The 27,748-nt window shown below is 31.8% G+C and overlaps 3 protein-coding genes and 1 long non-coding RNA gene across 9 annotated transcripts in view; all 4 read right to left on the minus strand.

The window, feature by feature from the left end:
• Positions 1 to 284: 284 nt before the first annotated feature.
• Positions 285 to 2,172, minus strand: LOC132744715 (sialin-like). The gene is made up of 3 exons (XM_060733489.1): positions 2,044 to 2,172; positions 651 to 883; positions 285 to 402 (listed from the first exon to the last, which is right to left on the minus strand). The coding sequence occupies exons 1-3, from the start codon at positions 2,075 to 2,077 to the stop codon at positions 295 to 297; spliced, it is 375 nt and encodes a 124-aa protein (XP_060589472.1). The 5' UTR covers positions 2,078 to 2,172; the 3' UTR covers positions 285 to 294.
• Positions 2,173 to 6,926: 4,754 nt separating this feature from the next.
• LOC132744716 (uncharacterized transporter slc-17.2-like) lies at positions 6,927 to 18,508 on the minus strand. The gene is made up of 13 exons (XM_060733490.1): positions 18,129 to 18,508; positions 17,381 to 17,616; positions 16,764 to 16,867; positions 13,169 to 13,298; positions 12,785 to 12,872; positions 12,117 to 12,212; positions 11,469 to 11,599; positions 10,673 to 10,822; positions 9,932 to 10,064; positions 9,392 to 9,542; positions 8,793 to 8,883; positions 8,235 to 8,333; positions 6,927 to 7,343 (listed from the first exon to the last, which is right to left on the minus strand). Exons 1-13 carry the CDS (start codon positions 18,157 to 18,159, stop codon positions 7,200 to 7,202), a joined length of 1,584 nt encoding a protein of 527 aa, XP_060589473.1. The 5' UTR covers positions 18,160 to 18,508; the 3' UTR covers positions 6,927 to 7,199.
• Positions 18,509 to 20,499: 1,991 nt separating this feature from the next.
• LOC132744717 (uncharacterized) lies at positions 20,500 to 22,471 on the minus strand. Its single transcript, XR_009627742.1, has 2 exons — positions 21,284 to 22,471; positions 20,500 to 21,011 (listed from the first exon to the last, which is right to left on the minus strand). It is a non-coding gene; the product is annotated as an uncharacterized LOC132744717 (long non-coding RNA).
• A 1,344-nt stretch (positions 22,472 to 23,815) lies between these two features.
• The window catches only part of LOC132744718 (vesicle-associated membrane protein 3-like), a 30,145-nt gene continuing 26,212 nt past the window's right edge, over positions 23,816 to 27,748 (minus strand). For all 6 annotated transcript variants that reach the window (XM_060733494.1, XM_060733497.1, XM_060733493.1 and 3 more), the window contains one exon: positions 23,816 to 27,438. In XM_060733494.1, coding sequence (XP_060589477.1) covers positions 27,356 to 27,438 — 83 coding nt within the window. In that variant the 3' untranslated portion in view covers positions 23,816 to 27,355. The remainder of the gene's footprint in view (positions 27,439 to 27,748) is intronic.

A 27,748-nucleotide genomic window follows, 5' to 3' on the forward strand; every position in this document is an offset into this window, starting at 1 on the left:
AAGTTTTATCCAAGAATATATAATATAAATGAGTTTAAATCAAAATTAGATAAAAAGTGGCAGTGGAAAAGATTCAAGCTTGAAAAGACCAATACCGGAGCGGACGACAAGACAATAGAAGTTGAGGGGAATGATAGTCCGTAAGGGACTATTATTAAGTTTCCCATACATCACAAGGTAATGTCTATATAGGCCTACAGTAACGTCATTTTGACGGACATGCAATTTTATTCAGGCTATTTAAGATTATACCTGGTATAATAAACTGCAATCTTACTAGACTGGTTAACCATCTTACCTATCAGCAAGCCATCCACCAGGTACCTGTGTTACTATGTAACCGTAGAAAAATGAGGCCAGTATGGACGACTTGGTTTCTGTGCTCCACTCCAGTTCTGCTCGCTATGATAGACAAATTACACAAGCAAAATCTGATTTATCTTCAAATAAAAAAGTCCTTACGTTAACTAACAAATTAGAACAGAGTAAGTATCTTTACTGGTAAATGGTAGTTATTCAATATGTTTAAGGAAGTTATCGGGAGAAAAGAAATTTGTATCATTAATGTTAAAACAAATAATGGTTATTTCAACATTAAGTTGCATGGTCAACAATTCTGGAGCCATGTATGCCATAGTTTTCAATCTTACGTCACTGGAATGCGAGGCTGCCTTCATTTCATTTATACAGGCGACATCTGTCGGCAAGGCGGTTGTAAAATTGGTAATATTTAGGTCTGCTTCAATCACATTTGTCGGCTTCAACATGCAGACGACAGCGACACTGATGTTTACTCGTAAAGAATAAACAACGCCGAACCCAAAGAAACCAATGTACGCCAAAATCCATCTTTGTGAACACAAGACCGGTACGTCCTCTAAATCTGTAAATACAAGACAGTCATATCTAAGAAAATATTGCGAAATACATCATATAGAATAAGAATTAAAAACTGGTGAAAAGTGAATTATATAGTTCATTTTTAAAATCTTATTTTTGATCAAGTATGTCACAAACAATGGTCATAGATAACAATGACTTCATATCTTGCACTTAATCCAAGGAGCGTGCTGGAAAATATTATGAATAAGGCAAAACCTCGATGCGAGGTCTTTGACAGAATTAATTATATATTAACACACTGACTGCACATTTTTTACTACACATTGAGATCTGTACATTTTCGGCGAATAACACACTATTTTTTCGTTTGCAAATGCGGCCATTTCTTTTTTATCCTATCCGTCGTAGATCATAAATTCGCTTAAACGATTAATAATTTCATTTGGACAAAAGGATATCGTGAAACTTAAGCATACCGGAAGTTGATATTGACCCGGCGTCTATGTCTATTTATTCTATATTTTTATTGGCCATAGATTTCCCATTCACGACCCTTATTTAGGACCTTGGTGAAGATAATCCAAGTGACCCATGTCATAAGACTTATTGGCATGAGATGGTTGAATATCATTCTAATGCTTGCATACGAAGGGTCCCATGTCAGAATCGAATGCATCATTGAATACGTAAATGCAGAAATTTAATTACTGAAAATCGCCTTTGCATCGGTCATTTATCAAAATAAACCATTTCAAGCAAATAGTTTATTTATCATTTAGATTACATCAAATTGTTTATGAAGTTGTTGAATGGTGATAAAATGTATTCCTTCGTTGATGCATTGTTTCGCATGCGCGAAATGCTACTTCCGTTTCTATGGAAATATGGTATTGTAAAAAGGTCTATAAGTATTCGGAAAAGTAATCCTTCTTATACCGACGTGTTCTTCGTCTCCCTTCTTGTCTTAACAAAGATACAGTCATCTCTCGCACTGTACAAATACTTTCGTTTTGTTAAATTTATCCTTAACCGTCATTTGTCAGTACAGTATTATTTGACAGATCCTCTAATTTTGCTTTATACTTGTAAATTGAATACACTCCAAGGAAAACTCTTCAATTTTCGAACATGAGATTTTTTAAAGATTTTTTTTATAAATGACTATTTTCGAATGTATAAATAGATACATAAAAATCGTACCTTCTTGTTCTTTGTTATCCTTCATTTCTGCCATAAAATGGAATTAATTTAGAATCTAAAAGTTTGCAGAAATCTGAACATTCGTGTACAAGGCAGAAGGAAACTTATTATTTGTTTCTACGTCCTCATGGTGTATGGTTTGAATATAATCTCAAAATTAAAAAAATAAATTTTTATTTGTTTGGTTTATACACAAGGTGTTTCAGAATGATAAGAAATCTACGTAGATCATATTGTTATGTACCCTTATGTACATTACTCCCAAACAGCATTGATATATATGTGCTAAATGTTTAATTCAAGAACCTGCATAATACTGCACAAAATCCATTAAGTATTTGATATGAACATGTATCGCTAAATTTATATGTGTTCATATGAAGAAAGGACATAAAAAGAATAAATACATTTCAGTTCAGCAATGTGTTTACAAGTATAGCACTGATTAGATTATATATATCAGAACAGAAGAGACCAAAACTAATATATATACTACTGTCGGTGAAAAAAATAGTTTTGTTGATTGATGCGTATATTATATAAAATAATGTTCCAATACAAATATTTTACCTGGGGTAATTATGGGCCCTTAAATTAAACTAATAGCTTATCATGTGTGAACTACAATTTGAAACTGTCTCGACATACTCATGGCTCTAGACACTTAAAGAATTCTAGTGGTGATATGAAATATATAGGACTAACTGTCTGCAGTTTTTTGGGCATAAAGTGTTTGCATTTAATTAAATCCTTGTTAAACGAGAGGATGCAATCCTGATGTGATAATAAGATTTTAATGGATAAATGCGCGTCAATGTGAAAAATTCAATTATCAAACCAATAAACAAAAACGTTTAATACAGGTATTAAAGAACATAAATGCAAACAACATAAAATACCCACATTCAAAATGCCATTGATTTATATAACACAAATTATTCCAATTAACAAAGTCTGTATATAAAAATATATTGAAAACGATTCAATAAGTTTATTCAAATATAAAACAGACACTTTTCTGTCACTGGGCCAACACTCTTGTGTAAAGTAGTCAATTAGAATATATCACTAAACTGTCCTTAAAATAACATCCATATATTGAGATAAATATTTAATATATAAAAGCGTTCGTTGATTGTTTAGTCAATCAAATTAGTAAATTAGTAAAAAAGAATAAAACAATAAATTATAAAGGCATATTTAGATAGAAAAGGGTAATGGAATCATGATAATGAGGAAGAGAAAGTTACACACACGGTCTTAAAAAAAACGAGAAGTGGCACAAATGTATGTGTGTTTGTGGGGGAGGGTGTGGATACCCTCACCACCGGATAGTTTACCATTTGGATGCGCATAAATTCCATTTATATTAAAATGATGACTGAACATTGTGTACTATTTAGAAAGACCGAGTCAGCGTTGAATAATTTTCATTATATAGACGATATTGAATGACTTTAAGTTCAATACTGATTTTTTTTAACGAGTTGATTAAAATTATATTATGCGAGCCGCTAGCGAGCATATTATTTTATTCAACGAGTTCAATAAATTTCGTAATATTTACACGAATTTAACAATCTATTTATCACATACCAAACAAAGACCGTTTAAAGTGAAAAAGAGTCATTTTCATTGACGCGCCAACAATATAACGCAAACATTTAGAGCGTCTCTTTACACTTTGTCTGTATAACGCAAATGACGTCACGTCAAAATATATGCAGGGTCGTGCAACACCATTTTTACAGAGTCTTAAAATCGGCATGGGTATGTGATAAATAGAGGATATTAAATGAGTGTAAATTCAATACTGAATTTTTTGCACGAGTTAAATAAAATTATATTATGCGAGCCTCTGGCGAGCATAATATTATTTTATTCAACGAGTGCAATAAATTCAGTAATGAACTGACACGAATTCAATATTCTATTTATCACATACCCAATACAAAGACCGTTTAAAGTAAAATAAGAGTCGTTATTCATTGACGCGCCTATAGTTTAACGCTAACATTTAGCGCGTCTTTACACTATGTTTGTATAACGCTACTGTAATGACGTCACGTCAAAATATATGCACGGCCGTGCACATTCTCCACGCAGTGATCTCCCCTTAATTCTTCGGATATCAGAATTTCTGATATACTATATTTTTTTCAAAAATTGTATTATCTACTGCTTTTATATATCAGATAAGTTTTCTCATTTATCTAACAATGTTTATGAATAAATAAATAAATAATATGAATATTTAGAAATAATTTTAAAAAATATGAGAATATTTTCTACCGAGACAATATTTTGATATTTTATATTTTTTAGCTTTTGAATTTATTTTTCGTTATTTTGTATACTTTTGATAATTTTTTGATAAACTATATCAAACGTAGGCACTAAAAGTTAAAAATAAAACAGACAGAGAAAAATGACGTTAGATTTTCTATGTAACGGTGGATATTTACATTTGAATTTCGACGTTACGTCATGTGACTTTCATCATCATGTGACATCTTTGAATTCAGTGATTACAATTCTGCCAAGGAAGGGAATCACTGTGAAGAGTTTGGGCCGTGCAATACCATATTTACGGAGTCGCAAAATCGGCATGGGTGTGTGATAATTTATTTTCTGTAATATTTATCTTTTTATTATTATCTTTCGTAAAATTATCGTATTTACCATAAAATCAAACCTTTCTGATATTTTTGTTAAGTATTTATATAACATACAGGATGACGCCTGTTTGGCTGACTGCTTAATTTTTAAACCTGCCGGCACTATTGCCACCCGTTCAAAGCCAGACTGGCCAGCTTGCACTTCTATGCAGTCTGACCAGCCTATAAAATGGTGGCTGACTAACTTCAAACTTTTTATCTGAATTTTATCTAGAATTGTTAATAGAAAGTTCTAAAACATAGAAGCTGGGCTAGTACATTGACAACGACCATCAGGGTAAGTGTTAATTATACATTTTTGAAACAATACCATGTATAAATACAATGTACATATAGCCAATAAAATTTCATTCAGCAAAAAATTAGATTCAAATCTCATTTATTCACTACAAGTCCATCCGTTCTTCGTATAGTTATTGCGATTGAGATGACAAGGGGGTGTGTTCGAGTCCAACTGTTTCCACGACAATGTTTCCTCTCATGAAAACTGATTAGCTCTGATCGAATTGGTCGTACACAGAGACAACCTTGGGATATACGATATGAACATAAACATAATAATGTTTTACTCTTTCATACTCATTATTGCATAAAAGCCCTAAAATTATATCGTTGAACGTTTTCGTCGTTATTCATTCTTGCTGATGAGTGGATGTCGATGTTATCATTAAATAGAGGCGAACAATTAATGACATTAAAAAAAGAAAAGCGTTTTTGAAGGTATGGTTTGAAATATTTAGTGACAAAATGTTGCAAATTACGAATTGTATCTTAAAATGATTTATTATCATGAGAAAACGTAAGTTTTTGTGACTTTTTAAAATGCCGCTTCTCATCGGAAAGTTGGGTTGTTTTCAATAGTAAACCTTGAACAGGGCCAGAAATTTGATAGCAGGCTCCTTTAGATGTTGACTATGAATCCATAACATTGATTTAGTCGAACCAGTTGGAATATGTTAAAAAGATGAATGCTTACCGCCCGTCAATTATGTTATTATACCGACATGTCTAGTACGACTGTCGTGTAATTAGGTTAATTTGAAACCATTTTATAGCAGAGCAATTGCACAATTTAACGGCAACACGCAAAACTGTATGTAATTAAAATTTGCCACAAATACAACAGTCAAATTGTTATAGTTTCGAACTGGAAATATCACTTTTATGTTTAACGCCTGAAAATGATATTTGGTTTTATTTTATTAATATTGTTTTTTTTATTATAATTTATTATTATTGTTTTGTTTTGTTTCTCGTACTAAAATTGCACTTTAAAATACGTTGCATTCTGTTGAATACATTTAAAATATACTGTATTGTTACAATGTACAACTCTAGAAATGAATTGGATGTCTAAACAAATTCTTCGACAGGAAAAAATCAAGGTGACTGACTGTATCACAGAATATTAGTCTGATCTTATTTTTCATATTCGTGTTCAGTACATAACGATTCAAACTTTAAATTCTAAACAAAAAAGTAGAATCAGCCGATTTAAGCTGTAATATATATACATATATACATGATAGCAAATTTTAAAGTTTTCAAAAAGTTACTCCACGACTCTTCTTCAGAATAATAATTTAGTGTCACGATGTAATACATACGACTATACTTTACAGAGTAATATTGTTGTATTCTTTTTAACTCAGCATTAGTTTTCGAGCATTTAAAGAATATCTCTCTTCAAGCTGTATGTTGATCTTGTGTTTCGTTTTCGATAAGATCAGGATACTTACAGTATGCAAATTCCTATCTAAAATATTATAGACTCATAGTTTATGTTGGTCTTGTGTTTCGTTTTGACAAGATCAGGATATGACTAGTATGTAAGGACTCATATATCTAACACACATAGTTATTTTGTGACAAGGAAGAGCAGGGGTAGTTTATAGAATACAACACATACATAATTTTGTAAACATTTAGATATTATTAGAAATGGATTATTAATATACTAAGATATTTCAACATGCAAATGAATGTAAACCTTCTCCGTTGTTGTTTAAAACTTGTTTGAAATTTATTTTTGTACACTGTCTTGTCATATATATATATATATATTGTATTGTGTATCCACACGGGCCATGTGGCCTTATGGAATTTGAAAAAAATAAACTTATCAAAACTTATATCCATGTTTTAGTATTTATTTGCATGATTAGCATTTTTTCTGGTGTCTTAGATATATACATGTACAAAGAGCAACCCGATAAAAACAAAATCTAATGTGTGTCCGGTTTGACATTTATTTTACAATTTAAAAGAATATAAACAACAACACAATTACTATCTGAATCAAATATAATATACATTGTACATTGTTGTATTTGCATTGTACATAGAAAATAGTCAAACTACATACATGTACATTTTTACCCATCTACATTATAAACGGATATATCAGGGGCGGTAACTTGGGTCATATTTTGAGAATACTGAGCACTAGACAAAAACAGTTTCTTTATTTATATGATATCATAAGTTAACGTTGTTGTCCGGTAACTCGGACGTTACTTTATTTTCTTCAGAAGTAACACTTGAGTCCTTTTCCAAACTGGAATTTCCTTTCAATTTGTCTACTGGTATCTCAACCTCGATAATTTCATCTTTTGCCCAGTCCTGAAAAAATTATTAACTGTCTTTAATAATGAATGGTGCACAGTGATATCAATCTGCGTTAGACACGGTGTGAAAAATTCTCCAGCAAGAATCAAAAGAAGAATGCATTCTTTTTTCCCTTAATCCATTTTTCATCAACATCCTATTAAAAAATACGAATTTAATAAAGATAGTTATCTTTTTAGCAAAGAATATTTATCAAAATTAATTGATCTTTGCGATCTTTGATCTTTATGACCGCATCATAGAATCATTTACATTTCTACACAGTTTACGTTTCACAAAGAAAGGAACTATAATATTTTAACGTTTCGAATTACTGGTCCATGGTCCTATAATAAACTAAATATAATGTTATAACTATGTTATTTTAAAAGTCAAAATTGTTAAGCAAAGTTATAGAAACCATTATTTCCGTTCGCTCTTTGGGTTGAATAAACAAGATGAATATTTTAGGCTTATATTCGACAACATTACTTTAATTTTCACAGGGCCCCCTTTTCCAGAGTTTATATTGTAAAAGTATATAACAGAGTATATACCTTTTCTATATAATCATGCCAAAAAGCACTTGAAAAACGAACTTAAAAAGAAAACTAAAAAAAAAACAAAAACAAAGCAATTATTATTGCATTCAATTTTTGCGATACACATGTATATATTTACCATTATCATTCAGAAAGTAAAGGCAGTAAACCTGGAAACATGGGACTACGATAACCATCATTTTGTTTAACATGTTGGGTATATACAATTTAACCACTTAAATTTATACTTAAATACGATTGAGCCAATTTGTATCAAATCAACTTTTATATCATCAGTTAGCAAGCAATTTTCCATTTTTTTAAACACAATATGTTTCATGTCATCATTGTAACATGCTGTTACCTGCATCTCTCCAGATCCAAATATACAAAATATAAGAATACCAAATGCATCAAATCCAGCACAAACATAAAACACGTTCCTCCACTCTTCAGGTGTATTCTGAAACACACACACACATAGAAAATAAGTACATGCATGCGATACAGTAAGTTCAGTCGCTAAGACTGTTTTGATAGTAAATAAGTATGAAATGTCAAGTTTTTATTCCAACATTATGTGAGGCATTCCCCCCATATAATTTGACTTTGATGAGTTTCAAGGTTATTGTACAAAAAAAGCAACAAATCAAGAATAAAATCTTGATTTTGTATGTAAATATACGTTTAACATTTTCCTTCTAACAATTTAATGGAATTATATATTAACTAACTTGGTACCTTGTACTTTGTAATGTACATATTGCATTAATTTTGTTTGTTTGGTTTGGTTTTACGGCACAACAACACAAATACAGATAACATTTCAGCACTTAAATATTGTAGGGAAGTTGTTGGATATACAAATATTAAGGATTATAATATCATATATTATAATATGCATAGTGCTACAATAACTTACATTAGGTGTTAGATATCCGGCAAGCAGTGGTGCGGTCATTCCTGGTATAGTGGCAAATGTGTTCGTTATTCCATACAAAACTCCCGCAAATCTGTAATGAGATACATTTTGCTATATTTATGTACAATGTTATATTATATTTTATGGTGAGATATGAAAATGATATATGGCATAAAACATATATAAATAAGAAGATTAGATTAGAATTAACCAGAGCAGTTAGGTTTGCTTTTGCTGTTGTTGTTTTTGTGATGAAAAGCAAACGAATGTTCGAATATAGTTATTGATCGCTTACCATTTAATGGATCGTATTATAATCTAAAACCCAGCAACTGCCTTTTATGTCAAAAATAGTGTTAAACAGATTTTGGTCTTTAAAAACGACAAAATTACAAGACGTCGATTATTGTCTTATATATAATGAACACGGCTAAATTGTTTTATGCCAAACTGTTCTTACAATGTTAAGTACATCACTCGTTATTTCATTATGAAAAATTTCTAAATGTGTACTACAATAAAGCAAAAGATTATTGCAAAAGAATGCATACTAAGGATCGCAAAAGGTGACATAATATAAAATATAAAGAGATACAAACTTAGGGGCAAGGTCAACATGGTTGACCCCGTAGCCTGACCTACTGACCCCAGTGAACATGACAGCCAAAGACAATAGTCCTACAGCAAGGGTTCGATGCTCACAGTCACAGAAACCAGTTGCTGCTAAACAACCGCCTGCGCCGGCAAATCCTGAATATGGATATTTTTTAAATACAATAGAAAATAAATTTCTGATGTGATGATTTGATAATACAATTATTTAGATTTTTTCATTGGATCTCACATATGTGAATAGGCAAAAATTATTTGCACTTTATCCACTATTTTTTACTTAATTATCTGCATGGCTCCTCACCTTTGAATAAACGGAAAATATTAATAACTAATTGCTATAGGGACCTCTTGTTACTGACAACTAGTGAAGATTATAATATTATGTATAACCAAATCTTCTGTGACAATAAACATTGATATTACAATAACGATGAAATAAAAAAAATATTAAGTATGAGACGATAATTATGCTAAAGTATGGAGGTACCAGATGAAGTCGCCCTCATCACCAACATTATACTTACCAAATGACAGAAAAATTTTCCTAGTTACTGTTGTCGATAGTATTTTACGTGATCGTAGGAGATCTGCAATCTGGCCAGCTATTACTGTCGAGAAAAACATACAGATATACGGCACGGCGGACAGTCCACCATTCTGTAATAAAACATGCAGATATATGGCACTGCAGACAGGACTGCGGACAAGTCACAATTCTGTAATAAAACATACGGATATACGGCACGGTGAACAGGACACCATTCTGTAATAAAACATGCGGATATACGGCACGGTGGACAGGACACCATTCTGTAATAAAACATACGGATATACGGCACTGCGGACAGGACACCATTCTGTAATAAAACATACGGATATACGGCACTGCGGACAGGACACCATTCTGTAGTAAAACGTACAGCTATACGGCACTGCAAACAGTACTCCATCATAGATATACGGCACGGCGGAAAGGCCATCATTCTGTAATAAAACATACAAATATACGGCGCGACAGACAGGCCATCATTCTGTAATAAAAACATACGGTACGGTGGTGAGGCCACCATTATGTAATAAAACATAAGATACACGGTACAGCGAACAGACCATCATTATGTAATAAAACATACAGATATACGGCATAGCAGACAGGCCACCATTCTGTAATAAAAACATACAGACATACGGTACGGCCAGGTACGTATAATAACTTATGTAAGTGCAAGCTATAATATGATAAATACACGTCCAAATTAACTTACCGCCTTTATATCAAATTTGAGAACTTCTTTCATAAATGTTGGAATGTTTGTTAACAGCGTATAATTGGTCCAGTTATTGCACACATGACCTGTCAGACACGCCCAGATACGTGGAGACTTTACTATAGACAGCCATGGGACAGAGGCGCTCTATAAATGAAAAGAACAATTTCCGTGTTTTTTTTTCAGTTGCCATGGTGATAAAGATGAAAAATATCTCAATTTTAGACACGGCTGATGGTTACATAAAGCATATATATAAATTATTGTCCTTTTGGAAATTTAGAGACTTAATGAAAGTGTTATTATATCTATTTGGAGATTTTTATTATCCAAGTTATGACCAATTAAGTTCTTTATATTTCTTACCTTTACAGAACGTTCAATTTAAAAAAACAACAACAAAAAACGGGGCAATCATTGCCGTAAAATTTACGTTATTTTGTTATTAACATACAGGGTTAAATCAAGTTAAATCTATCAAAGCTTGTATAAATAGAATTCTGCTTCAGGCTTTGTGAACGAGTTACTCATAGTCGAATACCCATGGTTGATCAACATGTAACATAACATGTAATCAAATGATAAATGGCCGCATGAATTTGAATTTCAATGACAAAACTCGTCAGCGGGAGTTTTTTTGTCCCACGCTATCTTTTCTACAATCTTTATTAGCTTTTTGTTATTACTTTTAAAAAGAATTAATTTAAACTAAGATTAAAATTATCATCATGTCTACTATGAGAGTTAAAATGAGTCACAATTTATACATACTGTCTTTGCAATAATTTCATACCCGTTTTTCGGTATCAAATTCCACATTTCTTGTTATATATTTGATTTCCTGCGCGTTTATTCTCGGATGTGATGCTGGAGTGTCCGCTGTTATATAAAACCACGCAAGAGACCACAAGATGCCCAGTATACCTTTCACATAAAATATATCATGTGTAGAATTAATGGAAATGTATAACAAAACAAAATTCAGTTCTGCTTCAGACAAAAACAATAACAAAAATGCTAGATGCATAGACATTGTAAAAACAGCCTCAGCTTATAATGCCTTTTATCCCTAATTTTAATAAAAGTATATATGAAATTACACTTAAGCTTTGATCCTTGATAAAAGTTAATTCACGGCAAGAATAAAAGATGCGTCGTGTTTTAATTTCACTCCGATTCGAGCATAATTACAAACAAACGTGTACGCTCTTTAATTGAAACAGATGTGTAAGGAATCATAATAACAAACTGTTCTGTACAGAAAAAGATGCAATTCACAAAGCAATCACAGTTCTGAAACATTGATATACAATGGTAATATAAATTATTTTATGCTTGTTTTAAATGTTTATTAATATGCATTTTATTTACATCATAACCAACTGAAGATCGTCTTTAGACACAAATGTTTGTAGAAATTGATTATGTATATGTCATTTACCAGTCACGTAGAAAATAGATCCCCATCCATTATCAAAGCCGTATGCACACAAGAGACCGGATGTACTAAAGGTCAAAACATTTCCGAGTGTGGTACCTGAAAACAACACAAGTGAGGCGTTTAGACGCGCGGCATCATTGTAACATCCCACGAGATGATGATTTTAAGCTCTAACACCTGGTAAAGAATTTAAAAAACGTCTTTTAAATGATATAATCCATGGTCCTACTTGAACATTGTACCCAGAAACGATTGTTTAATTACGAATAGACACAAACAAGAGCTAGAATGGCTATAAAATGTAACCGATGCAAACGTAAATAAGGTATATATAGAGAAAAACAACAGTACACAAGTATACTATGAAACGTTTTGAGTTCCGGTAGCCGTTATGATTACTCTTCAGATTTACAGAAAAAGCGTCAGTCATCATGCAATTACATGCAGAAGAAAAGGATTATCCCAAACAGTACATCAAATAAATGTGGCTAGAAAAGCCGCAATATCAGTATGAAATTGTCTGCATTTTTATGCTTGTTTATTGAATAAAAAAAAAAAATACATTCGAAATCTATAGAACAATATGTTGTTATTTTGGTCATGTGGCGAATACCGTACCAGACAGAACACAATTGCTTCTGTCTACATTTTATATGACCTTTTCCTACCTGCATAACAAAGTGTCGCCAATTTACTCCTTTCCAACTTCGGTGCCCATCTTCCCCACATCGCATTCATGGCTGGAAAATTAGTCGACTGTTGTGGGCAAAAGAAAGGAAATTGATAAAAGATCAGAATGCAAGATTTTTATATAAAAATAAAATCATTCATACATTGAGATTTACCTGTTTATTAAGAAAGTTTGTCAACACACAGTAAAAGTTTTTTACTTTATAATATGAGGTAACAGAACCAAGTTACAATGAAGCAGAAGGCAGTTTCTGAAAGCTACTTTAAACTCTCCAACAGTAAATCATATGTAACAAAATTGAATAAGTATTTTAGACTTTAATATCAGCTACCAGCTATTATAAACAACAATAGTTACATACTGTAAGTAGACCTATCAGCACTCTGATGGTATAAACAAGGTAGACGCTGGTTCGAGCACACACTGGCATTAGTACAGTCAGTATAGACGACAACAATATCGTCACGAATAAAACACGTTTTCCACCATACCTAAAATTTTGACATACTTAATCACTCATTCACGTATTTCAAAAGGAAATATGTCAATTATTTGTTCAAGTTTGCAGAGTCAAAAGGAACATTTAGAGATTTTAAAGAAAACAAATTTAACAGGAGATCCTTTGGCATGATACTTTTCTGATAACGTGAATGTTAAGGCTATAATCAATGACTACATAGAATAAATCCCAATGATACTAAAATATATTTGTATATCCTCGACTGACTATTATCTGGAACATGGCCTGGTATATTGTAATATCATTGTTATGTCCTAGCTACATTCTACAATATACTGCAAATGTGGGGAAAACTAGAGCAATGTCAAAGTATGCAAAACAAAAATGAACAAAAAATCAGTATCGACTGAGCGAGATCAGATAAATGATGAATAATCCACGGTAATATCAGTTAAATCTAACTTAAAAGTTATAACATCAAAACGTTATAGTTAACGTAAAGTGCCTTAAAGTCGTCATGATCCCATTGTCGTCAGATTTTTGTATTATCGTTTTTCTCTCGCTCGCGTTATCTGGAAGTACCAATGGCGGCTTATTTTGAAAGTTGAATATATTTTCTATTTCATTGATCTGTTCTACGTTGTATATGCAAATAACCACTCCTAAAATACGACCAGAAAAGGCATAGTTGTGTTTGATAGAGAAAGTAAGAGCTGTCGACGATCCAATGTCTTTAGCAGCCACAATGGGCGAATTAAAATTGTAAACACGTGGCCATATGTAAACAGTGGGAAGTAACTCTGTGTCGAATAGGTCATATTTTTTTGGTTTTGTATCTGTAGCTTCCCTACTAAGAAAACACTACCTAGTCTATTAAAAGTAACCTTTAAATTTAATGACGACTTTAAGTACCAGTTGACGAGATTTGGGCATACCTTTTGAAAACTGCCCTCACAACTTAAAGTTATTAATAAGTTGTTGATAAAGCATATAAAGTATGTTGAAATAACATGTGAATTTATTAGGTTCTGTTTATGTAAAGCGTAAATATATAAGTTTAAGATCGAATAATATTTTGTATTATTTGTAACGTATAAAAATATTTATTATATACTTATAAATGAAATATTGAGAAATATTGATGAAATAAAATGCGTATTTTCATTTTCCGTATTTTCACTGTAAAAATTTATTTTTCACTGCAGTGAAACATACTTTCCGTATTTTCACTGGTGTCTTGCCGGACTACTTTCTTTTAAATTCTGCCAGTACACAAAATATAAGGGTAAGTCTTTTAAACTTTAATGTCAAAAAAGAGAAAATGTTTATAATAAACAGAAAATTCAAGTTTTTTTCTATAAATACATGATTTATTTTCATCTTGTGGCATGAAAATTACCATATTTCACTCGTGGCTACCGCCACTCATGAAATATTTATTTTCATACCACTCGATGAAAATAAATCATGTATTTATAGAAAAAACTTGAATATCCTCTATAAATGTGAATTAATAAAAATCAAACTAAAACTTGAAATATATTATGCTAACCATTGCTAATCATGGAGCGGTAAGGCTAAATTACAATTGTAATCACATGATTGTTAGATAAGGCGCGAGTTAGTTTGAAGTCAGTCCTAACAGTCCGCATAGCTCAACCGGTTAGAGCGCGAGACTTGTAATCTCGACATAGTGGATTCGATTCCCGGGCTGGCCAACTAAAATTACTAATCAGTCTTTCGGATGAGACTTCAAATCGAGGTCCCGTTTATGAGTGCTTAAACACTTGGCACGTTAAAGAACCAGGGGAAGCTTCTGGAATAGGGGCATCTTTCTGTATCTGACTCTTGCACTATCCTCCAAAATATGACTAATACTCTTCTGGAGGACTCGCCCATATGGGCAACCGGTGGCAAGTATAAATAAACTCAAATACACACAGAAGTCAGTCAGCTGTCGTCATTTATTCAAGAAACATTGCATGGTACTGTCAGAATGGTGATTGGCCCCGACAAAATTAAACTTAACTAGTAAAAGCAGGACTTATCCCAAATGTTTTTGTTAATGTGCTGGTTGCGCCACCACCACCTTCTTCGTCTAAAGGTAAAAAGAAGAAGCTAGGGAAGGCAAGAGCCTTGACAAGTACAGATGTACAGCAAGAAATTGAAGCAAAGGAAAAGAAGAAACAACAGGATATAAAATTAAAGGAAGAAAGAAAACAGCAATGATTAACCAAGAAGATAATAAAGGAAACGGAATTATTTAGAAAGAAAGGGGAAATGAAGAAGAAAAAAGAACTGAACTGAGAGAAAAGAGAAGAAAAACTTAAAATTCAAATGGAAAAAAGACAACTAAAGTTACGTAGGAAAGTTGAAGCCCAGTCCTTATAGACACACAAGACACAATATCAAAAACATTATTTTTGAAAAAATTACACTGATTTTCTTTTCTCTTCAGGTATAATGAAGAAATTTGTCCTAAGAAACATTCAAGTAGTTGGAATGCACCATTACGGTCGCCGGGAGTTAGATCGACTGGGGTCATACATAGTTGATATCGAGGCTAACAACTCATATGATCCAACCGCCGTGGCAGTAAATGATGGCCAACGTAAAGTCGGCAATCTGAAGCGAGACAGCGGGAAGGCAATTCACGAGGTTATAACCGCCAACAAGTCTAATTCAAGATACTTAATTAGACCTATTGAAGAACTTATAAGGTGCTGTCAAGACGTGTTGGACCTCAACAAACATGTGCTATTGTTTTTAAAATACTTAAAACAGATATTGAGTGTATAACACAAATGTAAATAAGCACAGCATAATATACGCAACAGTAATGGAATTGTCTTCAAAACGTTCAACTTAAAATGTCAAGGTCATGGGTTACTGAGGCTCTTCCGTTCATGCTGGTTTTTCGTTACATTTAAATTTGTTCTTTAAAAACATTTTATATTATTTGTGTTCACTATATTTTGCTGGCTGTATAACATTTAAATATATATAACAACATTTCAATAGTATACGTTTTTGTCAAATGTATTATATCAAACTAGATCTACATATCATTGTTAAGCTTTAAAATTTTCTTTGATATTATTTGTCAAGAGTAATTTGCAATAAATGACATTTTTACTGGTTTTAGATTCAATTTTTTTTTAAGATTTAAACAGTTCTTCATGTTAACAAGATTGTTTTTAAAACATCAGAAAATTTGACGACTTTAGGTCCCCATTGACGACGTTTTGCCTAATGTGTTGACGACTTAAGGATTCATAGGCCCTATGGTAGTCAGTGAGACACCTGTCTGGTTTCCCGTCTTGTATCATAAATGTTATTTATACAGCATGCGTTAATTTTATATCAAAATGGCCAGAAAAGATTCAAGTTTGATTTGATGACACAAGGGAACCAGTGCATTAATATATTTCGTTGTGGCGGCGCGTAAAGTATTCAAAGTTGACGAGTATAGGGCACTTTACGTTACATGTATTACCTATCAGCTATCCATCCGCCGGGTATTTGAGTGAAAATATAGCCGTAGAAAAATGACGCCAAAATGGACGACTTGGTCTCCGGATTCCATTCCAGTTCTGCCCTCTGTAATAAACATTTGTTCTTGTTCAGAAAGATCACCGTTATTACCATACATATCGACTGATCAAACCTTTAAATTTTGATTTACGTAATCGACACGATTATGGTTCAAATTACTTCTTAGTCGAGCGATGGTCTCTCACTCATAAAAAGAACTCAACAGAAGTCCATAAGCGTAAAACATAATATTTGAATTTCTTACATAGTTCAACAGGGGCAAACCAAACAGACGGTTATGCAAAAGTTATTAAAGAAACATATTCAGAAATAAATAGAAAATCGTATTTTTGTGCCACCAATGAAAAGCATTGCAGTCCCTTTAATATTGCTTTAACAGCAGATATTTACTAATTTCTGTCATCGCTTCACAAAAAAGTCATTTTGATGGAGAAAAAATATGAAATATAAGAACATGTTTAAAGGAAAGTCAATAGACTACTATATGAAAAAGTTGCCTTAATATTTGTGTTCGACTTTTATTTTGATACACATAAGAAAGGCAATAATAAAATTTACATCACTAGAATGCGAGGCGGCTTTCATTTCTTCAATACATGCGACATGTGTAGGAATGGCGGTTGTAAAATTGGTGATATTTAAGTCTACTTCCGCTGATGAATGTGTCGGCTTCAACATGCAGACGACAGCGACACTGATGTTGACTCGTAAAGAATAAACAACGCCGAACCCAAGGAAACCAATGTACGCTAAAATCCATCTTTGTGAACATAAGACCGGTATGTCCTCTAAATCTGTACATACAAGAAAGTCATATCTTAGGAAAGACGGACATCTTAGTATAACGAAATACAGCATGCAAAATAAGAAATAACAAGAAATATCTTTAAAAAAGATACCCAGCCGAAGTAAAACTGGTTAGCATGCAAAATTATGTTATTTCTAAGTTTTCAATAGAAAAAGAAATGTTAGCAGTGCTGGCATAACAATGACATAATAATTATTTCTTGTAGCTTAGAAAATGCCCATTTTGTAAACATTGAAATTCCATTATAGCACATTTATATTGATATTTTTTCTAAGTATGACAACTTCTATTTTAGGTGTCTCTTTTAACTTGTTTTACATTTGACTTCATAAATTTTGTAATCATTTACAAATCAACCATAAAGTAAAAGAACTATTCTCATTCTTGTACATTTTATTTTTTTGTATCAGGGGAAAATGTAATACTTTTTGCAAAGTATATCAAAATATAAGAACTTGGTTTCAGAAATATCGAGTGTTATTGTAAAACATGACCTACCTTCTGTGTCTGTCTCCTTATTTTCCTTCATCTTTAAAGCTCAAATATCCACAAACGATAGTGGACTAAAACTGAAAACGTAGCACTCTCGCGTGTTGTAAATGTATGTTCGGTTCTCCGTCCAGATAAGATTTTTATTAGAAAAAGAAGATCGTCGCTTAAAATAACACCCTCAATAAACTGTTAAGATAATTGTTAGATGATTATATGAGAGTCAACGGATTTTCAAAATAAAAGGTATCTTTTGAAGACATAACATTCTGAAGGACTATTGCAACAGTTTTCGTGTAGACATATGCAGAAAATAAATCTTATGTTCATATAACCTTTCACGACTTTGCATGATCTTACAAAATGATAGCAGACACATTGTAGACTTACCAAGGTGGGTTGCCGGAAAGTGGGTTACGAAAACACAATAAAGGAACCTCTACTTAAGGTAAAAAAAACTATCCAAGTTGTTTATAAAAATGAATGAAATTTTGTATTATGAAAGAAAAAACCAAATGAAATTTTTCGAACTTTTTTTTATAAATTATCTACCCTTGAAATATGAAATAAACTTTAGAACAAATAACTCAAAAACTAGACTGTCGGTCCCATTATTTACTTAGTTCTTTTATAGTATTTCAAGATCATAAAAAATCCTACGAAATAGTATTCATTCTGTCTTTCACTCTGTAGGAAAAACTCTAAAAGGTACTCGAAACCAAACAGTTTCACATGAAATCATACAAAATATAATAATAAAAACCTGCATGCTATTAAATAAGTTAAGTCCTACATTTTTCAATTTACATAACTAACGATACAGACGAAATAGCTTTGAGAACAGCGACGGAAGAATCTACGTTGTGTAATTGTGTATTTAATAAAACGGTCAAAATCTACTGATACGACTATTAAGTTATAAAGGGACATCCCATTGATTGTTAATATAACCCTGAGTACAAACTTACTGAAAATAAGGATGATCATTTATATTTAAATTCATAAGTTATATACTTGTTCGCAGTCGTCTACGAGGAATGGAATATTGTTGTCACCTATACTTACATTTCCACCCATATGATAAAACTTTTCTTTGACTATAAGCGGGAAGTCAGATTGTGAAAATTCCTCTTATTGAAACATGACTAGAGTCGCAAGTTCTTCACTTCATGGCCCGGTAGTGCAGGAACTGACGGGAAGAAGACTTGCCTACTATCACCCTCTTTTGCCCCATATGGGGAAGCGGGGTTAAAATGACTGGCATATACAGAATGATGAATAATTGAGGCAGTGACTTTGTAAATTAAATTAAAATAAGTGTCTGCATTTTGAGGACAAAACTATTTAAACTGAGCTTAATGTATGAAAGAACAATATGATGTCGAAAAAATTTCTTATTCTTTGTCATTTATACTAAATGACTTACGATTGTATTATATACGTTGGTTATTTTTACAGTAAAACGAATTACGGAAGGATTCCATCAAATATATATCATATTTTACACAAATAAAACATTACCTTGAAAATATTTTAAAATGTTATAAACTGTATACAAAGTCCGTTAAAGGAATAATAGATATAAATCCATACATCGCTATTTTGATGAAAAGCCCTTTACCGGATGAGGACGACAAAACCTTGAATCATTGGATTCTTAAGATACGTTTCCTGTGGAACTGTGAATTGCGCGTGCCAAACCCTTTGACCCTGGTGAATATATCTGCAAAATGTTTTGGCAATTCATTAAGGCGTAAGATAGACTAAAGAGGAAATATTGCTACTTTCCAATTAATGTTAATGCTGGACAGGATTTGTCCTTTGACCTCGACCTTGAATGTTGGTCTTAAATATAACATATAGTCTACCTATGGTGATGGTCTTTTAGGATCTCTGCATGCATGTGTTTTGGACAAGCTCAGACTCCTGCTTCAATTGAAGATACAAATCGGTTCCTCGTTGAGACCTTGTACCTAGCAATAAATACAAGTCTTCTTGTTGCATCATGTACATCAATTTACTTAAGTCCGGTCATGCTTGTTGAAACAAATTATATACATTTCCAAACATACCAGCACACACATGGACAAGGGTATCACTATATGGCCATACTACTGGGAATAATAAGAAGTCATTAAAGCATTCTTAAAAGCCTAATTACGATTGGTTCATAAGCAGACTTCTCCCCCACAATACTTATAGCTCTCTCTCTCTGAACACAATGAAGCTACATGTAAAATATTTCTGAGGTTGGGTTTTACATCGCACCACCACCGCTTGACTGGCGAATGAAGACCTCGGGTGCTGCCAAAACAAATCTAAAACATTTCGAACAATTCTAAGAGCCCAGGAGGGTGTACAAATGTTTAAAACCACATGATTGTATTTTACAGAACATTTATTTCACTCTAATTACACTTTCAACAAATCAATGTGTCTGCTAACATATATTTCAAGAAAAGAAAATGAATTGTATATAATATATATTACAATGATAAAAATTACACACATAAAAATTCCATCCATGCAAATATTAATCGCTTTTCTATTCCATTTACCATTGTTTAGACAAAGGACAATGGTAAAATACACTTACTACAACCTCTATATATTAATAGATCATTTTTTGTGAGTATCCAACGTAGCTTAAAATAAACTGCCTCTTTCATTTTTACCAATATTTTCATTTCAATTAAACACTTCTTAAACTTTAACCAAGCAATTTTTTTACACTTATTTCAATGAAGTATGTCGCTATATTTATCTAAAATTAACAAGCTAATTAAAAGAATTCTCAAAAGAATCTTTATACTTTTTACTTGTGTTACACATGAAATTAAAGGATATTCATTGTTTTCTGCACATTTTGCAATTCCTGTAACCATATCTTATCTTATCTTATCATTACCTCAACTTTATCTTATCATTACCTCAACTTTATCTTATCATTACCTCAACTTTATCTTATCATTACCTAAATGTTATCTTATTATTACCTCAACTTTATCTTATCATTACCTCAACTTTATCCCATCATTTCCTCCATGTTATCTAATTATTACCTCAATTTTATCTTATCATTATCTCAATCTATCTTATAATTACTTCAACTTTATCTTATCATTACCTCAACTATATCATAACATTACCTCGATCTTTCTTACCATTACCTCAATTTTATCTTATCATTTCCTCACTTTTATCTTAGCATCAACTTTACCCATCTTTTCATCAGCCAACATACAAATATTCATAATTCATTTACAACTATAGCTAAAACAAAGTCATCTACAACACACACTGCAACTTTATAATAATACACTCTAAGTTTAATATCTACCTTTGTTATTTCAAATTTACTATGTTATGTTCCCCTTTTTCCAAGTACCCATTATATTGTACTTTAATTTCTATTTGAACCATACCAATTCTAACAGTGAAGTAAGTAAATGCAAATTTTAGCTTCTTTTTTTTTTTAAATATAATGACTACATATTAAAGTGACTACATGTTTAAGTGATAATGTTACTTTACAAAGAATCAGACTTTGGAAACGTAAAATTTTCTGAACATAAAATAAAATATACAATAAGATGAAAATACCAGAAAATAGCTAGATTTATATGTTATTGTGTAATATATAAGAAGAGAATTGGTTACAAAATCCTTTCACTTGGCATGGCCACAATTTATAAAACAAGATTTAATCAGAAATTTGGTTAACCAAACTACAATATTGTGCATATAATAAAGCAACTATTGATTTCTCTTTTCCTATTTAAAGTGGAAATAAGTTTATCTTTTCTTAACTTGCAACATCTGTTTATAATAATCTACATCAAAATATATCATGAATAATGTATACTAGAGTGGTCTATATGTATACATGCATTTATTTCCTTGAAAAATCATAATGATTCTGATTGAATTATATAATTTGGCACACACACACACAAAATCCTTCTGAAATATCGTTACAATTTTATCAATATATCATTTCAACAATTTGAAGGTACAAATGCCCTTATTTGACTCATATAATAGAGCATGCCCACTTATAATGCTCATGCCTTATTATGTTCATTTCTTTGCACCTAAGCTTCCATAAAAACTGCTTCCCTTATAAAGAATCTTAATATGCCTACTATTGTAAAATTTGTTAATAAACAAGTCTGACCATTTCCCTGTCTAGCAAAATATAACCAAAAACAAACATGTGCGTAGGTAGAGCAGGGTACAGATAGAAAATCAGCTATAAGTTTTAACAATAGCATTAACACTCGGGGCTTATGAGACAAATGAGCCGTGTCATGACAAAACCAACATAGTGGTTTTGCGACCAGCATGGATCCAGAACAAGCCTATGGCTCACCACAAGTCTGATCAGGACATACCTGTTCGGTATACATTTTCATCCTTACGTATAGAGTTCATAAGCGAACACATGGATCTGATTAGACTTGCGGGGATGGCAGTTTTCTGGTCCTGGATCCTTGGTCGCATAACACTAATTATGTTTTGATCGTGAGCGCGCTAAATAAACTATAAGCTATTGATAATTCAATAATTAGATAGAAAAATAATGAGATGACAAGAAAAAGAACGAAAATCAAATGTTTGCTCACACTAAGCTCACATACCTTGTGAGAATATATACAATATTCATATCCCTATACAGTATATATGTACATAAAAATTTCATATGTAATGAAAATAATGGGAGGGAATTTTTAACTTCCTTCCCTTGGTCGATAATAAATAATTATTTTTCATCATCATTAAGCACACATAAAAATAAGCACAAATAAACATATATATAAATATGATAATATTTTAGATATAAATAATGAATGAACAAAAAAAAATAGGTAAAGAATTTTATCTTTCTGCTTTAATAGTACAATGTATAGGTCAAAGGATCGTAAACAATTTAACAAATCATAGAAAAATTATTTAATTTATCCAAAGATAAAGAACATTAAATATATATATATATTAAAGAGTTCAGGTCTAATAATCTGGTTGAAAAATTATAAATAGCTTGCTTTAATCTGAATTAAAAATGCATAAAAATACCAATACAAAAAATATCTTATAACGCAATGCTTGTAACTTGTGATTTGAATCTTAATTTGGCCCTTACATCAAGAACTAGAATATATCTCCCAAAATATTCTAAGACGAAAGTTTATTGAGTCATTTTTTTAATGAAGCAAATTACAAATGAGGAATGAAATAAAAAAAACAAAAATCTAGAAAAAACAATTTGCAACAACTTGCCAGGTACTTTACCTACATGATTAACATCAGGTAAATAGCCACAATTTCTGCCAGAGTTAAATGATTTGTGTTTTGGAAATGAAAATGGTGGAGACCGTAAGTCACACAAAAAATAACATTTGAGCCGCGCCATGACAAAACCAACATAATGGGTTTGCGACCAGCATGGATCCAGACCAGCCTGCACATCCACGCAGTCTGATCAGGATTCCTGCTGTTCGCCTACCCACTCTATTACAAGTAGAGAAACTGATAGCAAACAGCATGGATCCTGATCAGACTGCGCGGATGCACAGGCTGGTCTGGATCCATGATGGTCGCAAACCCATTATGTTGGTTTTGTCGTGACACGGCTCATTTAAATATAAGAGAATCTTTAAATAAAATAAAAATCTAAACTGAATAGAATTTCAAAATAACAAGATTAAGTTACTGGCAAAAAAAAAAATTATTGCCAAAAACTTTTCAGTCAAGTTTAATAACTCAGTTTTCAGGTATTATTGTAAAAGCACATTTATTTAATTAATAAAACATTGATGTCTTATTAAATTCTTAAAGCTCACTTAATTCCTTATTGCACTGTATCATGGGAAAAAAATATTCTATTAAACTGGTAATATAAAATTAAGTTACTATACAAGTTTGTATTTGTCTATCTCAACTTTTGCAAGTTCAGTATCGCACAGGACTGTGAATTGCATTAGTTGTGAGTTGTTAAAGAAAAATTGCAAGACTATACAATAAATCAACTTACTTCAATAATGACACATTTATTATATACCTATGCACATTTTTACTATGTATGTAACTGTCACTTGCAATGTCATTCAAGATCATAAGATATCTTCTTTTTTTGGCTCCTAATTAAGTATGTCATAAAGTTTATATAGCAAAATATGTACAGGGATATAATAAAGTGAAAACATCTATCCAAATGTGCATGCCTAAAGCTGGAATATAACATTTATTAATCAGGTATACCATTTCTTCCTATTCCATTTCTGTAGGGATTTAAAGAAATTCTAAAATTTATTCCCTAACTGGTCAACTTAATCTGAACAGTACAGTCACTTCCTGTTCATATAGTAGAGACATGACCTGAATCATGGTAGTACAGAAGCTTGCTCAACATTACTAAGACATCATGGTCATATAGACGCTTCCTATACATTAAGACACCATGATCTTACAGAAGCTTACTGAAAGTTAATGACAATCATGGTCATGTAGAAGCTTTATAAAATGTGTACAAGACATCATGGTCATTTAAAACCTAATGGATGGAAAATATGCTGGGTTTTTAGAAGCTTATGATGATTAAATGAGTCTTTATAATTCCAAGCTTTTAAATACACACTACAAAAAAATCGATATGTAAATAATCAGTTTCCTCTCCTCAAATTTGTAGCATTTCCCTTTGAGAAAAAAGTTTACAACAAAAAACACAACCCAAATGCAAGATGCTGCTGCAACAATAACAATAATTCAACATATTTTTCTAAACAAATTTCTGATACCACAAGAGCGTTGTGATATATTGATCTCTAAAGTTGATAAACATGTGTCAGTTTTACTGTTAAACCTTTAATAGAAGCAAACTTTGATGCTTACAGTCCTGATTCACTCTTTTACATTCATTTTTAAAGTAAACTTAATTAACAATTTATATTCTAAATCTTCTTCTAATACAATGTCATATCATGTCACAAAATGTCTCACTCAGCGTGCATCATGTCACAATGAGATAAAGACTCTCAAATACATCATGTCACAATTTGCAAAATCATATAACAAACTGCTTCATGTAACAAACTGTATTTGGAAAATCATGTAACCATTCATATAAAGAATTTCATTTGTCACACAATAGTATTCAATGCAACATGTTGAAGTCTGTAATATCATGTTACAATGTTCAAATACCGGTAAATTATGTAACAAATTTTTATAAAGAAAACAAAGCTTGCAGCTTCCTTACACATTCATTTACCAACTACAATTTCCAGAACTTAAAGCTGCATGCCTCCAGATGAGCCAAGATATTTGAAGAAAATCAACCTTGAGAAAACTGTACTAAAATTTTAAGAAAAGTAAAAATTATCACAATTCAAGAAATAATTTGTATGTTAAATAGAATTAATGACTGACTTTGCAGTATATATCACCATATTACTACTTTGTGACTAATTCAGTAAGGACTATTTTTGCATTTTCTGACCTATTTTATGCAATTTTCGTAGATTTGCTGTTTGCAATGTGTAAAATACTTTTTTCTTCACTTGACGATTATTTTTTTTAATACATTGTAAAAATATTGATGAAAGTTATTATGAATCTGGAGGCATGCTGCTTTAACACAAATCACATGATAAGATACTATACTATGACCAACTTCACACATGGAATGCTCAAAGTATAACATATACTTGTATCTTGTTATTTAACTAAAATGGACAGCTGTCGCTTTAAATAACATTCTAAGTAGTTCAATAACTTTGTTTGTTTGTTTGTGTCATTTTACGCCTTTTTCCAACAGTATTTCAGTCATATAGGCGGGTAGTTTCCTAACCTTCGTTCCTGGAGAGTTACACCAGTACTAGACTACCTTCCTCCGCACTAAACTACCAAAGCATCTCCCGGGGATCGAACCCACGCCAGAGAGGTAACTGGTTTAGAAGTCATCCACTCTAACCACTGGACCACGGAGGCGGTAGTTCAATAACAATTATCATTCTGTTTAGATGTTCAAAAATCAAACTGTCATGTTTGTTTTGAAAATTATTGCAAAAAGTAAAGGGCGTTTAATTTTTTTCTAAAATTTGATTTTTCTTGAACATGATCACTGTCAGGCAGCACTTTATAATATCTTTCGATTTGAAAAAAGTGGCAAACTACTCATGGTATCTCTTCAAATACTTGCTGCGGAAGAATTTTCTAATCTTGGAATGTACTGGAAATTTCGCGTTTGGGATGGTGAAAGTTACAAATAACCAAACACATGTTGATCAACACGATATAACAACAAAAGAAGCAGCTAGCCACGCATGAAACATATTATGTTTGTTTTTTTTTCTCTCTCTCTCTAAATATGAAAAATCATTAAATAACAAAATATTAATAAATTCTCACATACATACATTACATTATAATGAAACGAAACTGTTACTAAAAATAAAATGTGTTGGATGAAGTAACTCATTTATGCTGACATTTTCACCGCATAACTTCAAAACCTCGTAAAAATGAACATGGATATAAATGGCGGTAATGAAACGATTGAAAACATGAATTTCTGTGAAAAAACAACATGGGATGGTGGGGGGCGGGATGGGGGGAGGGGAAGATATACCGTGTCTCCCCTACTTTTGGTACATTGTATAATATTTTAATATATACTGATTATACTCGATCTATAACGAACAACATTAAGATAAACTATTAGTCATGTTTATCAGTATTTTATCTTTAACAAAAGAAACAATAAACCCTTCCTTTATACTTGTACTGAACGAATCTCCTAAATAACAATATCAAAAAAAATATATAAAAGAACCCAAATTATGTTGTTATTTTTTTCCTCTATAAAAAGAAAAAGAAACGTAACATTGATTATGCAAAACTTAAATTCAACAACATTATTTTCTTTGAGATATCCAACAAATAAGAAACAAAATTTCATGAAAAAAAATATTTGTTCCAGATTTCAAACAATTATCACAATAAAATAATATCTAGAAGAAACAAGTCTTATTCTGAGATTCCAGTCTTACCATAACAATCAATGTCAAGAAATGATCAACTTTAAAATGAATTTAACTACACTTTTATCATCTATATAGCCATTCATCACCAAGAGTGAAAACAGTGGAGGAAAATTGAAAAAACTTTTTAACGTAAGATTCTAATTGGAATTCTGGTTCCGGCGGTGAACTTTGACCTATATTGCTAAAAATAACTCAACGGGTACTCTTTACTGTAGTTGTATCTTTGGATGCTGGCTTGGAATCATCCCCCCCACTCTGGCTGGACACTACCCATACTGAAAATGAAAATATCATATGACTATAATTTAAAACAAGAAAAGCATGATTATTGAAATGTCACCACATATCAATTTGTATCATAGTTTGTAGACATTTCTATTGAAAATATAAGTTAAATCGTATACCCATACATGCACAGTATGTTTACTGAAGAGCAGGTATTAGTTACCCGCACTCCAGTTACCGCACTGTCTGTTGGGGATACACGATAGAACATGCTAGTTGATTGGCTCACTTTTATCTAGGGTTTACTTACAGTGACAACAGGGAAAAGGATAATGATAGAAAAGTCATATTCAGAAGCTC

The sequence above is a fragment of the Ruditapes philippinarum genome, unplaced genomic scaffold, assembly GCF_026571515.1.
Source record: "Ruditapes philippinarum isolate M1 unplaced genomic scaffold, ASM2657151v2 ctg6003_1_1_1_1, whole genome shotgun sequence".
NCBI classification, from domain to species: Eukaryota; Metazoa; Mollusca; class Bivalvia; order Venerida; family Veneridae; genus Ruditapes; species Ruditapes philippinarum.